At 43.1% G+C, this 14473-nt stretch overlaps 1 protein-coding gene across 6 annotated transcripts in view; it reads right to left on the bottom strand.

Annotated features, from left to right (window-relative positions):
- The window catches only part of epha7 (eph receptor A7), an 88695-nt gene extending 74702 nt beyond the window's left edge, over positions 1-13993 (bottom strand). For all 6 annotated transcript variants that reach the window (XM_084000444.1, XM_084000446.1, XM_084000448.1 and 3 more), the window contains exons 1-2: positions 13956-13993; positions 12689-13358 (exon numbers count right to left, since the gene is read on the bottom strand). In XM_084000444.1, the coding sequence (XP_083856570.1) occupies positions 12689-13292 (604 nt within the window). In that variant the 5' untranslated portion in view covers positions 13293-13358; positions 13956-13993. The remainder of the gene's footprint in view (positions 1-12688; positions 13359-13955) is intronic.
- Between the last annotated feature and the right edge of the window lie 480 nt (positions 13994-14473).

Raw genomic sequence — 14473 nt, 5'->3', positions numbered from 1 at the left:
TGACTTATGTTCTTTGCCTCAATAAATTGGCCCTGGTGTGGACATTCATCAGGCTGTGTTTACTGGCATTTTATGCATGCTGAACTATGGCTGCATCGCTTTTATGGAGTAAAGCCTGCTGGTGTTTTCCCCTGCAATGCAAGAGGCACTACATCTTGTGAGTAATTTCAGAGCCACAAGGGCGGGCAGACCTGGGTAAAAAAAAAAAAAAAAAAAAGAAACTAGCCAAGTATATTTCTTCAACTTGAAAGGCCAAAGAACAGCTCCGCTGATCTCATCTTGAAGGTGATGTGTGGACTTTTTCTTGCTGCAAGCAAGGTTTTTTTTGTTTGTTTGTTTTTGAGAAATTTTGCATGCCTTGTATTATTCCCCCCGCCGGTGAGGGCAATTGCAGAAATCACACTCGTTCTTTATCTTTCTTTTCCAGACTCTAATCCTTCCTCTGAATACCAGGATTCTTTTTGATCTGGAACATCAAAATCTTTTCTAGGATAACATGCTACTAGTTCCTATAGCCTACGATTGCTCACCTCGATACCTCAGCATTGCTGATTGATGTGATATGCATGCCTACCGATATGCTAGAGTGCAAAACCAGTGTAAATAAAAGATAGTCTTTGTGGTATTACCCATTTCTGAAGGGCAGTTTTGAAGCTAGGAGTGGGCTATTGTTGCCATCTTGGTAATGCCTGACCCCGCCCCTAATGGTAAACTGTGTAAAGAGGTGGAGCCTGTGTGGAGCTTTAGACTCTGGTCGATGTCGGCTGGTGGTGAGCATTTAAACCCTTGATAAAAAGTACACTTGTGAGTTATATAAAAAAAATCACCCCTGTACAGTCGTCATGGAAATTAGCTGTAGAGACCAAAAACTTTTTGTACCAGGATGTAAACATGTTTATTTCAACTGTACTATTGGATATTTTAACATGAAAGCCTGTGGGGACTGACTTTCTTTTAGAGACAGTTTCAAGTGGTCATTAGAGGAAAAAAAATGTTTTGGTTTTTCAGAAGTTCCTGCTTCTCTACAACAGCAAAATACTGACAAATGTACCTGCTGCTGATCGGCTTAGCAGTAACATAACACTTTATTTTTATGTAAACATCCCATTTTGCAGCTTTAAGCGTATTGCAAGCTTTCTTACATTTCATCTATAGTTTTACATAAATTAAACTGTATTCAGAGTATTCCCATATTTTCCCCCAAAAAATCCAGTTCTTTATACTTAGGATTCATATTCATGTTTTGTTTTTTAGTCTGATCAGAGGAGCAACAAACATAGCAGCAGGTGTGTTTTTTCTTTTCTCCTTATAGCACATTGCACTGCTCTAATTCTTCTTTCTTTTCTTTTCTACCAATAAAAAGAGGGATGCTCAGAAGCTTTTTTTCTGGCCTGCAGACATGTTAATCTCCCACTTATGAGAGGCACGGCGCCTACCTAACTCTGGGACACAGTAGCAGAAAACCACAAAGAAAAGGAAAAGAACCGAGGTGGTGCTGAAAATCTCTTCCCGGGACAGAGATAAGAATTTCTCAATGTCAAGCCCCCTTTCAAACAAGCTCATTTTGAACACCAACACCTCCCGTGGGCTTGGGCAGAAGGAGGAGGGGAAGCTAGGGCACGGTTACAATGAGGCTAAAGAAGTGTTTAAAAAAAAAAGAGGAGTTTTAAACAGTTAAAGAATCTGATGTCATATTGTGCTGGATCCTCCCTTCACCCCACACATATTTGGAATGACTCTGTCTGGCTTGCTGCTGCACTCCACACATTCAGACAATCGGCCCATTCAGCTGAGGTACCTGTGCTTAGCAGGAGATAAGTAGCTTTCCATGAGAAACAAAGACAAGATTAGCATTCCCTTACACTATGTTGGAGGGCATGCAGCTTTGCCCTCTAAGCAAGGAAAGCCCGAAGGAAAACGCAGGTCTGCTCCACTGTGCACAGCAAAGATCAAAGTCAGACGCTGATTAAGTTATACGAAAAAAAAATTTAAGCTAATGCTCCTGGTGCGACACTAAAAGTAACGCTACACTGCCAGTCCAGGAAGTTCACCCTAAAAGTGGAACTAAACAGCAAACCAAGGACCCCTGTTATCAGATCCCAATCAATTTAACTGTCACTTGCAATTATCTCCATTTACCTTTTTGAGTGGAAGTAAATAGCTTTGGCCTTGCTAACCATAGTCACTTTCAAAGGGTCAGCTCACCCAGTTTTGCATGCGGTCCATCACCTATCTCCAGTGGTGTTTGAATCTATGATTTTTGCCTCCAGCGCAATACAGTTAAGGAAATACTTTCTACTTAAGAAACAGTTCCTGTGAAATTGCTGACAGCATTTTCTGTGGATTACCCAGAATAATCAGTGCAGTGTTTATGGAAGTAGATTATTCATTTTTTAAGTGCCCTCTATCAAAGCTCTGGGCCCATAAATGATATTCATATGCCTCTATTTTTTTATTTTGTAGGGAGCATAAGTTTTAGAAAAAGACACCTCAGAACTTAGATATACCCAAAATGCAGTTTTTGTTATAGACTAAGGCTGATGATGATCTGTGTCAGCACTGTCAGCAAATCCTATGAGACACAGACCAAAACTGTTGACCCCCAGTGTACATTTTGAGTTGATGTGTGTAAATAGCCAACAAATGTCTGGTTCGTTGCTATATGAGCAACATCAGCTAAAGTTCTCAGATGTTTTGGAAATTCCCTAGCTAGTTTTTGAATGGTTTCATATTATATACTGTTGAGACAACAATGTAGATGTTTGCTCTTGGCTCAATTGCTGCACGGAAACAATACAATACAACAATGCTATGCTAACATATGGCTGAAACAACTTGTGACTATGCCATAATGCTGTAAACTAGGAAACATGACAATCATCAAGAATATAACTTCTCATACTTGACAGTTTGTCAGTGCATTATTTGAAGTGTTGATTCATAAGAAGATCTATTTGTGGTTTTAAGAACAAAAAATCCATCTCTTGATCCTCTATCAGGCTTCTCTCTGGATTTCTGATAACAACAGGTAGGTGAGCCAATCAGAAGAGAGGAGGCTCTGAGTCTTCTGACTGACTGTTTTCTAAAGGGTTGAGTAAAATGTGATTAAAATAAAGCAGGTAAAACACAACAACAAACAAATCCTGCAAAGTTTGATGGTGGGTAGGCTACAGGTGGGCGGGGCTTGGGGCATGCCTGAGAGAAGTGATTGCTTTGTTGTGACAGAGTCCTGACGGCTGAGGCTGTGTGCATTTCTCTGTGGACTTTCACAATAAAGAACCTAGAGCTGTTTTGTAATTAAAAACAACATCTACCTTTATACAACATGGGACCTTTAAGAATTCTGAAGTATAGGCTATATCTGTAACTCATCTTTACTTATTTAAATAGGTACATTTTAGTAACACCTAGTGACCATGTTCCTGAGCAACGCAGATATGGGAGTGAAAGCAGCCTACTGGCTGGACAGGATATGAAAAAACCTTCTTTTTTTTCATGCAATTTGTTGACCAGAAAAATAGAATAACATCACATCTTGTAAACTACCGTTTTCAGGATGAATCTAAAACTGTGAAGTTGAGACAATCACACAAATGCATCCAGTGAGGTTATGAGTGAAATATAAAAGAGAGGGGGTAATATGATCTCACAAAGGACAACTGCGTCTGCCGCTAACAGCAACACAAATTGCAAAACAACAAACTCAAACACCAGTTTTCTCTTTTAGCTCTCTTGCTGATTTACTACATGGATTTTGGAGGTGGAAAATGAAGGGCATTTTAAGATTAGACTCATTACATCAGTGAATTTACGGCCTCTCGCTCTTGCCTGAGCTGGATCTTGAGTCTGTGCACACAGTCCTCCTAAGAGGCCTCTGCTTCTTCGAGTTATCATGCAGAGTGAGCATTTTGAAATGGATTCTCAGTGACATGGAAAATGTCCCTGCCTAATCGTCTTTTGTTTAGTTCATTTAACTCACATGGAAACAGGAGAGATGGCCCTTAAGGCCAGCCAGGCAGCTACCTTTAATGGATGAGGTGGTCAGCTCTGAAAGGCAGCTGTGCTAAAAAGACACTGCAGATGAAGCCAGGAAAGCTCTGCATTCTGGGGATGAAAGGCACAGGGGTCCAAAGGTCTGACCGATCCGCAGCCCCCCTGCAGCCCAAGCGAAATCGGCACTGAAAATGTCCCCAGTCAGCAACTGAGCATTATCTCTGAATTGTGCCAGTGGCTGCCCAGCCCAGCCCTCCCCTCCTGACCCAGCACCCTGCCCATTCAAATCCACCACAACCTCTCATCTGGTCCCAGAGCTGTGACAGAAAGGAATGAAACAATGTCAAACCAGCCGCTCATCAGCCCCCCCTGACAAAAGACACTTAGACACTCGGCCTCAGCTGACCATGAGAGCTGATTCAGATCTGAACCGCTGTTAGGGGGTTTTCTCAGCCAAACTGCAAAGAAAACACATCTTCTCATTCACCTTTCCCAGCCAAATACCACTATGGAAGAATGAGGTGGACAGATGGGGAATTACGGAGCAAACCTTCATCAGATAAACAGAAAATCATCAGCAGGCAATCCAATAACCTTCAGTTTATTTCTTCGGACACACTGAGACTTCCTGTTTTGCAGTGAAGGATTCATTTTCAACACAGTCCTCTGAAAGAAACATGACAGTTTCTGACAACAGAGCCATCCTAAGCACATTTAAGTTCTGCTTCCTCTGCTCTGGATGTGAGCGAGAAAAAAAAAGTGTGAAGTTATGTAATAAGTTATCGATTTTTCCTCTTAACGGAAGACTGAAGTACAGAGCCAGTGGTCTGAGGCCTCCCAGAGGAGCAGCTCCACTGACAAACAGGGCCCTCCCTCCCCGCTTTCCCTCTTAAGGTGGCGGGACTCTGAGCCCAGTCACATATCACTTTCACCCTCATTCCACACGGACACGACACAGAACACCGCAAAATAGTGTCTTCTGACACGGGGTTCACCTGTCTGAACACGTGGCTTTCAGGCAAGTAAGCGGGCAAGCAATTATATAAAAAAAACAGACATCTGTGCCACAGTTTGGATACCTAAAAAGGGCAAAAGCGTGGAATCGCAAGAGATATGGAGGCAGGGATCGATGGAGATGTCTGAACCTGTTAGTGCAAGTGGAGATGAGGGCCGCTCAACCGTGGGGAGGGCTCTTTTGTCATGCAGGGAGAGGGGGAGTGGAGGGGGGCCAGAGAGGTGACTCTGCTGGCGATCAAGGGTCAACTGCTCCGATCATCCATCTTCCGTCTTGACAGTGTCCTGTCAGCCAGGGCGCTCGTGTTACTAAACACAACAGGCAGGCCTCCATTGTGGCGCTGGCACTGGTCTGCAGCCATGTGTAAATGAAGTTAATATCCATTGACCTCATGCATAGCCCTAATGCAGACCCCGATGTCACCTTGGAAATAACACTATCTGACGCCCAAGTCACAAAGGTCTCCCATTTAAAAAGGGGTTTCACCGGTACAACTGACCATATGGCTTTGTTTGGATAAGAATGAGGGATGTTTACTGGGATTCTGTCTTTTCACATGAGGCAACGTGGGGTTTCAAATTTGGACTGACAGGTCAGATTCCAAGACCTGGATAATGATAAGTCAGGACGACTCTGCATTTTTTTGTTTTTTCCCTTCTCTTCTTGAAGCGGAATTAAATAGCTGGTTGGTGCAATTTGCATCTAAAATCACAGTCTTTTTTCCCCCCCACATTGTCAAAACCGAAGAGCAAACACACACTATCCTCTACATCTCCTCAGTCCAGGCAGATACAGATGGTCTTTGGTTGTTGCATGAAACTTGTATTTATAAACCCTCTACTAACATATCAACAAGCGTTACCCGTGAAAAAAAAATTCTGCAACACACACAAAAAAAGTTGGGTTCACACTCAAATGCGACGAGGGAGATTAACATACACTAACAGTATGATGTTAATGTTGGTGTGTGGGTGTGTGTGTGCATTTGCAATGGAATTTTGTGTGTATATGTGTCCATGTATGTGTATTGTTGTTACAACCCACATTCTATGAACTAGCTTACCTTTCAGCTAAAAGCTCACACTGACAACTAGCATGGTAGACATTTATATAGAGTGAATCAGGTGATCTACTCCTCATTGCCATTCCAACTGATCCTCCTCTACCTACACTGAATTAGTCTGAAAACAGCAACATATGGCATGCTCTCACAGAGAACAAAATAAATCCCTCCCATTCTTGGGCCACGTTGTTCTTTTCTTCTGGCCCAGTACAGGCCCACTTCCATGGCCTGAATCTGGCCCCATGTACAGAATGATTGTCAGACTTCCACATCTTCACCAACACATGGAAAATCTTCTGGCCAGTAGGCTACTGGAGGAAGACATCCAGGCTCTGCCCACATGTGGAAGTATATGGGCCAAACCCAAGCATATGCTGGACCAGCAGTTTCATCTTATCTTGTCTGATGGTAATATATCACTTTAACACCTCATGTCTATGCAATAAGGCTGTAAATAAATATATTTTACAAAACAGACTGCAAGTGATTCAAAGTTAAGAGTAAAGAAACCTTGAGGCCTTGTAGTAATTGAAAAAAAAAATCTCTATATACGATTTGTTTTAGATTCCAGTGATGTTTTCTGCGCGTACAACAGTTGAGTGGACTGAGCCTTTTCCATCAGCTGCTTGATATTCATGTATGCATGAGTCAGTAGCTGGAGCTTATCAGCAGAGGGGAGAGACAAACCCATTACCAGTGACCAGGCTCTGGCAGCCTCCTGTCCTCCTTTTAAGCTCAGCTCTCTCTGCGCTTAACACTGTGTTTTAGATCCATCTTTTACCTCGGTGTGATATCTACCGACGCAGGGACCAGTTGGAGCAAATAATTAGTCGTGACAGGGCTTTTGTTTCCTCGCCTTTGCTACAAGTACAGTTCAAATGAATATAACTCTGGGACAAACATTCACAGAGCCAGATGACTGTGAACGAGCTCCCCCTCCCTCCCCTCTTCCTCCTCCCTCAGTGAATGTTTTCCCTAAGTAAAATGAGGCATTTGTATTTAATTTGACGTGTTGACAAGGCAGCTGGATGCCACAGAAAGCAGTGCTGGCTCTGGTTCAAGCAAGTGTATCCAGGGAAACAACTTTTCCTTTTTCTTTTTCTTTTTTTTACTTCTCATTTGAAAGTGTATATTTGAAAAAAAAAAAGGGTCATTGGATGTGGAAGTAAAATAAATGTTCATCATTACGGCTTGCCAAATCACAATTTCAAACATACTGCCATCTCTTCATCCTCTGAGGAAGCAGCTGTGGTTTGGTCTCCACTAATGAGAGGGAACTAGATAGAGCGAGAGAACTGCACAGGAATACAGTAATAAGTCTAGTCTGCGTCTCTTCTCAGCGGCGGAACTTTAACTGAAATCTAACACCCTTTATGACTGGCCCTGTCTCAACAACCACTGCTCTCTCTCTCTCTCTCTCTCTCTCTCTCTCTCTCTCTCTCTCTCTCTCTCTCTCTCTCTCTCTCCCTCTCTATCTCTCTCTCTCTATAATAACTCTAGTTTTCTCCATGTTGCAACATTGAAAACCAACATTTCCTTTTGTTAATGATGTCTTAAGAATTGCAACTTTTGGACCTCTAATTAATCACATTGCTGCTATTTTGTTCTCATGATTAAGCTACTTGAAATTACTTTGAAAAATGGCAAATTAAAGACGATGTTAAAGTCAAACTGATGTCACCTCAGTGTGGTGAGGTTACGTCGACCTGAACACTGATGAACATGTTGTTCAAGCCACTTTTAACACAGTGGGAGCAGCTAGAAAATGATTTGATTGTTAAATATAGAGATGACTGAAAATGTGAGTTTCAGTTCATTATCACGTCAGTGTTTAAACTAGAATGACAAAAAAATCAAAGGAACCTGTCACTCAAATGTTTTATTTATTTTTTTATTTCCTTTGTTTCTGATTATAATGAATAAACAAATAACTGGCACAGAGCTCTGACTGCTTTCAGCTGAAACCCTGCAATTGACATCTGAATTATTTGAGGTAAGCCAATTATTTGATTAACTCTATAGTCAACAGAAAATTATTGTGCAACATGTTTTTTTTAAATCAATTTGTGAACACATTTTCAAAACCACAACTCAAAAGGTAGCAGTTTCTCAAATATGAACATGTTCTGTATTTCTTTGGTTATGATGATATTAGATTTAATGTCTGCAGGGTTTTTAAGTCTTAAAAAATAATTGCAATGGAGCTTCAACCGGCATTTATTTTCACAATTATGTCTATCACGCGTAGCCTGCCCGGGGTAATGTGTTCCAATACCTTGTTTTGTTAAACCAATAGTCCAGAGACGTTTCAGTTCCAGTTGTTTAAGACACAGGAACAAGTGAATATTAATGTTTTGTTTTTCTCCATAAATTCCTGGAGATGATCACTTTGAGGACACATCCTGACTGAGGTGACCAAATCTGTGTGTGTGTATGTGTGTGTTACCTGCTGGAACAGAGAGGAAAGGAAAAGCCCCGGGCTGTGGAGGAATGCTACTATTCACAGGGAACAGACTGGCGAGTGACAGGACGAGCTCCCATCCATCAACTATTTATTTCAATCCTGACTTATTTCGACCCATTTGGGTCTCCTGTGGATTCCGCGCAACACCTGTCATTTGCATAATTAAGCTACGGAGCAGTTTGTCAAAGACAGCCATTTTGTGTATTAAATTCGCACCTTATCAATCAAGGGGGAAATGTCAGGATGTATGCAGAACCCCTGACTCTTGGCTTCCTGGCTTCATTTGAAATGCTAAATGTGTGTGTGTGTGTGTGTGTGTGTGTTTTTCTTCTCCAGCCCTGGAGCTGGGTCTGGTTGCCCGGACTGCCTGGTGGCTTCCATACACGTTAGCTGTCGCGGCCGGACCCTGACTGCTCAGCCCCCTTCCCTCAGGGCTGGGGGGGGGGGGGCAATCATCAATCAGTCTCCAACTAACTTCTGTCCAACTCTCTGACAGTCAAGATGGATGGTGCCAGCTTCTACATGATGTTGTATCCTCTCATTAATTCCCTTGTTAGCAGCCACTGATAGCAACAAGATATAGTCTGTTTTGTCTGTTTTCCACCAGATAGAGAAAGTAACCCCCCTCCCCTGCTCCTTTTTTTTTCTCTTTTTGGGCGAGGGTCAACAGTTAATCACGTTGCAGGCACTAGTTATTTAGTACCACAGTGATCCGATGTGTCAAAATCGGACAACATACATTCCCGGGATTGAGCGGAACAAAGAGACCAGTGTCCCCCCACAAGGGCCCTCTCTCTGCCTAAACGACTCTGTGGCTCCATTGCCACCAGTAGCCAGTGCTAAACAGGACCAAGAGAATGAATAGGCGCTATTTTCACAACACGCACTTCTTCGCAAAATGAAGCCCGCGCAAGGCTGCCGGGGACACTTCAGCTGGGCCTTTTCTTTTTCTTTTTTTTCTTCTTTTTTTTTTCCCTCCAAACACCCATCGTGACTGAGGCCCAGCGAACACAGCAGGCGGATAGGAAGAGGAGGTGTGACATTTACTGCCACAGACTGCCACACAAAGAGTTAAAGAGAGACAGAGGGAGTGAGGGGTGTAGGGGGTGAAAGACAAGGGGTCCCTCTTCGCTGACGGTGATGAATGAGTGGATCACAACACATTTCAGAGGAGGCCTTTTCGCGTCCTCGGAGGGAGCTCCTCAAATGACATGACTGACAGCTCCACTCGCTCGCACCACCTGCACCCACCCACTGAATATTTTACTTGGTGGCCGTTGTACAATCGTAGCACACTGCAGACACTGAAACAGTTCAGGACTTTCCGAAGGAGTCGGTTTGTCTCAAATAAAATCCTCATCTGATCAACAAACTACAGTAAATCTCAAGTCACCTTTCAAATGTTGGAATTATATCCCATATTTTACACTTCTCTTGTGTTATATTTACAGTATGTGGTTTGTACAACCAAACACCATCTCATGGAGTTTTACATCTCCTCCCTCAGGTCAGCTAGTTCAGGACAACATATCAGATTTCAGATAAACACTCAGAGAAACAAAATGCTGCAATGTTGGATAAACCCCAGTTGGGGTTGGTTGAGCTTGGCTGCCTCGTTGTGACATCACAAAGTTACAGAAGTCCTGAAGGCTGGTTCTAAGGCTCGCTTTCTGAATACAGGCTGTGTGCTTTTTTCTGTGTACTGAGACTTTGATACTTTAACGGTATTGGTATAGACAGTTCATAATCGATGATAGTATTTATACTCTGAGGGACCTTTAAGAATTTAAAATCATGACTCAAATTTATGTATCCATCTACATGGTTTTATATATTTATCCAGTGGCACAGACATGGTAGTGAAGTCAGAAATAACTGAACGGACCAAATGTAAAAATAAAAAGTTGTCAATAAAAAAGACATGAACGTCTACCGTTATCCCATAAAGAACCCCTAAGTGTGATTTTTTTCAGGTTGTGAAGGAGATAAACAAACAGAACTCTGGGTGTTTAAAATGTTAAATGATGGCAGCACTTATCACTCACAGCCCTACAACTTTCCAGCATCTGAATCAGGCAATCAACAACAATATTTGCAATATCTGGGTGTATATGTAAAAAAAAAAAACATTAAATTAGGCCAGGTCCTATTTTTTTCTCAACCCTCTCTCTGCTCATTTTCATTTGTACAACAAAAAAAACAAACGTTTTTTGTTTTTTTTGTTTGGTTGGTTGTTTTTTTTGGAGGGAGGGGTTAAAAATACATAATTTGTATCATTTGTATCACTTGTTCACATGCTGAACTCTTGGCAGTAAGAGTGCAGCATCATCATTATTACACAGAACCTGCTCAGCTGTGCGATGATGTACTCTCACAGCAATGACACAAACTAGTCCAGTGTCCAACAGCCAGAATCTCACATCTTTAACGGTCACAGCCACTTGGACTTATTGCTCTGCTGTTCAGTTGAAAGAAAGAAATAGTCTGAATAGCTTTTAGATTGTTCTGTGGAGAGGGGGATGAGAGGGGGATGGGGGGAGGAGGGGGGGGGGGGGGGGGGGGGGGGGGGTTGCACTACTGAATGGACAATTTAATGTCAGTGGAGCCGCTGGAAGAAGTGCTGATGGTGCACCGTGATTCTCATTTTATTTAGATTAACTACCCTTTAATACAAAGGCTTCTCATGCCTCAGTGGAGATAAAGCTCATAAAGGTGCAGTATCAAGACAGGAACTTATTCCACACACACACATTAAGGAAACCCTGTACCTCCGACTCTCAGCAACCTGGAGGTGGGTTCATTGCGCTGCCACAGGTATTTGTTTTAACTGACACACGAGCAGAGTAATTAATAGAAACATGCCGCGGTTTTCTGTTCTGTTAGCTCCTGAGCTATACCGGCAGTGTTGTGCTGCACCGGTTCCCCCTGTGGAGCTAAATCATGGGACTTTCTTTCCTCCCGAGGGCACAACTGGATCTCACACATCTACGCATATTAAAACAACAAAGAACAATAAAGCAACGGAAGCTCTATGGGGGTTGAGTTGGTGATAGCCCGCGAACATTAGAGACATAGCACAACTTGAGGCGGGCTGTGTTGCTCTAAATTACACGTCCTAATATATTTCATTAACACACCTCCCTCAGAGGGGTCCCTAATGGATGACAGCGTGGCATAAAAGCTTGTCTGCCAGGGACACTAATTTGTTCTTAGACGCATTCCCTTCAATTATTACTGGCTGCTGCTCCTCATAAGCTGCTTAGATAGAGGCTGCCCCCTCTTTGCAAAAAGACGGCTACAAGGCGGGCCACTTAAGTTCTCTGAACTACCCTCCACCCCCACTTTTAATCCATAGTGATTTTTATCTTTAAAATCAGGTGGCCACTGAAAATAATCCTCTGAGTGACAGAAAGCATCTTATTCTAAGTTGTAGGTGGATGAATCTGGCGCACGCGACGATAACGACGACCGAGCGCCCGCGTTTGACCTTCTTGTTAGGCTCCTTCGTAAATATCCCGAGGCCCTAAATGCCACAGCACGGCCGCTATTTGTTTCCCTTTCTGTCAAGGTCATTTGGCCGGGGCAGAGAGAGAGAAAGAGAGAGAGAGAGATACTGAAAAGACTGGCTGGACTTCCTCTAGACCTGTGTGTTCGACTGGTGATTGTCTTGGCGCCCTGCCAGTGAGATGGAGAGGAGTGTTTGTGCTGAGGAGCTAAACTCAAGTTATTATTTAATCCCAGTGTCAACAGAATCATGGCTATAAATTAAGAGCCCCGTAATCAATTAACACGGATTCCAATTATTACGCCGAGGATGTTTGGCCTCAATACTTTATCCATCTTTACTGCTGTCAAATCAGCTGCTTTAATCCCATTTGCCAACACAACTACTCAGTCAGCTATGCCTAAATAATCATTTACCTGCTTAGCATAATCAAATCATAAATACTCCTCTTTATTGCTGTTTTTTTTTTTTTTTTGGTCTGGTTATTTATTCATTTTTTGTGCAGTTCTTGTGTGGAATCCACTACGTCCCTGACTGATTGTTAAAAGTTAATTCAACAGAAACAACTGCGGGAATGCTAATGGCTTTGTTTCTTTTTCTGATCATTAACACAGAAAATAAAATAAAAAAAGGGTTGCAAGCACTCACGTTCACACGCGTCTCCCTTCTGATGAAATCCAGCTTTGCATATACATTTCCCAATGGGCACCAGCCATTCCCCCTCGGCGCTGCAGTGCATCTTGGGAGAGTTGTCGGCCTCCTCCTCGGCGTCGCTCACGCACACGCCCTCGACCTCCACCAGCGAGGAGAACTCTGATCCCGTCACCGTGTCGGGGAAGGTGGCCAGGTTCTCGATGATAGACCAGCACTTCTTGTAGTAAACTTTGACGGACACCAGGGCGATGCACGCCCCCACGTCCTGGAACGCCAGGTAGAAGCCCCGCCTGGACAGGGGCCCGATTATGCGCACTTCTGTGTTCAGCTTCATCTTCCTCTCGCCCAGGTCGCCCTGGGTGAAGCTCTCATCTGCGGCGATCGTGTCGATTTTCACATACTGAGTCTCTCGTAAGCTCCTGCCTACTTCTGAATCCGTCTCCTGGTAGTACAGGTTGAACGTCTCCTTGCATGTGCCCACCACCCCGGGTAGGCTGTTACAATCCCTCAAGGTGAACTTCAGCTCCACAAAAATTCTCTGAGCATCGCCCTTCTCTATCCAGTTAGTCCGAAGCCAGTTATTCTGATTGGGCTCCATGACTTGGCAAACCTGGTATGTGCGAATGGGCGTGTAGTTCTCATCCAAGCCGCTGATTTCTTCCCACTGCAAGAAGATAACACACATTGTAATGCACGCACCCATTGGGGGAAAACAGCCGTGTTGAATTTATACCTAAAAGACATCTATCTATCATTAAGCAGACATCTAATGATTGGCAATCCCCACCAAATTACATTGGAATGAATATGACAAAGAAATACAGGCTACAGAGACTGAAGGGAGACGGGCGGCTGCATTTTTACAGCACATACACATTCCTTAAAGAATGATTGTGCTCAGTTCATCTGCTTCTGTTCACACATTATTTATTTAAGAAGTTTCTTGCAGCCTGCTTTTAATCAGACTAGTAAGTTGGAAGTGGTTTGCTTCAGGCTTTAGTGCTCAAAATGTCAAAAGGCAGGAGAGTTCAGCTGTAGGAACATCCTCCTATGTTCTTCATCTTGTGTTCTGGAGAGATTATTTTTGTTGAGTAAAGAAATATGGGGACTCTCTCACTCGCTCCATATATATGTATGTTTCCAACCTGCTTTAAATATTGTTATTCTTACAGTACATGTGGGACATCAGGATTAAATATATGAATATATATATAGGGAGTACATCAGTGTTGCCTGCTATGCAGACATTCTGCAGACTTACCCCATTGGGAGGATAGGAGATCCACTCCAGTTCTGTCTGCTGTGCCTTGGAGTCCAGCAGAATCACTAGTGACAGGAAACCAAGAGGCAGGTGGTTAAATCTCACCGGGGCACCGGGGGCTGGGTGTCAGTGATAGGCTACACATCTATATCTATAGCGCATATTACCCATGACCTAATTTCTACCAGCGGCAGCTAAAGCAAGAAAAAAAAATCCCATGCAATCTGAGTGAAGGAACAGACAAGCACGTTGGGATGTGGCGAGAGTCATTACGCATATGCATTTGCGCGCGTTTAATCTACTTCTCGTGGGTTTATTTTACGCAGCAGTTCATTAAAACTCGTTTTCTCTTCAGAAGTGGAAGTTGTCACGTTAACGTCAAGCGCAGCTGCTCCTTGTTTCCATCCTGCACTCACAGAACATGCGCTGCAATATTTGCAGCTCAAAAGACGGTTCCCTACAACTACAGCGAGCCCGTGGAAGTGGATGGCTTGTTCGCACGTTTTATTTTAAACCAA

The sequence above is a fragment of the Trachurus trachurus genome, assembly GCF_905171665.1.
Source record: "Trachurus trachurus genome assembly, chromosome: 24".
Classification (NCBI taxonomy): domain Eukaryota; kingdom Metazoa; phylum Chordata; class Actinopteri; order Carangiformes; family Carangidae; genus Trachurus; species Trachurus trachurus.
Note: the sequence above shows the minus strand (reverse complement) of the source record. Positions and strands in the feature narration are given on the sequence as shown.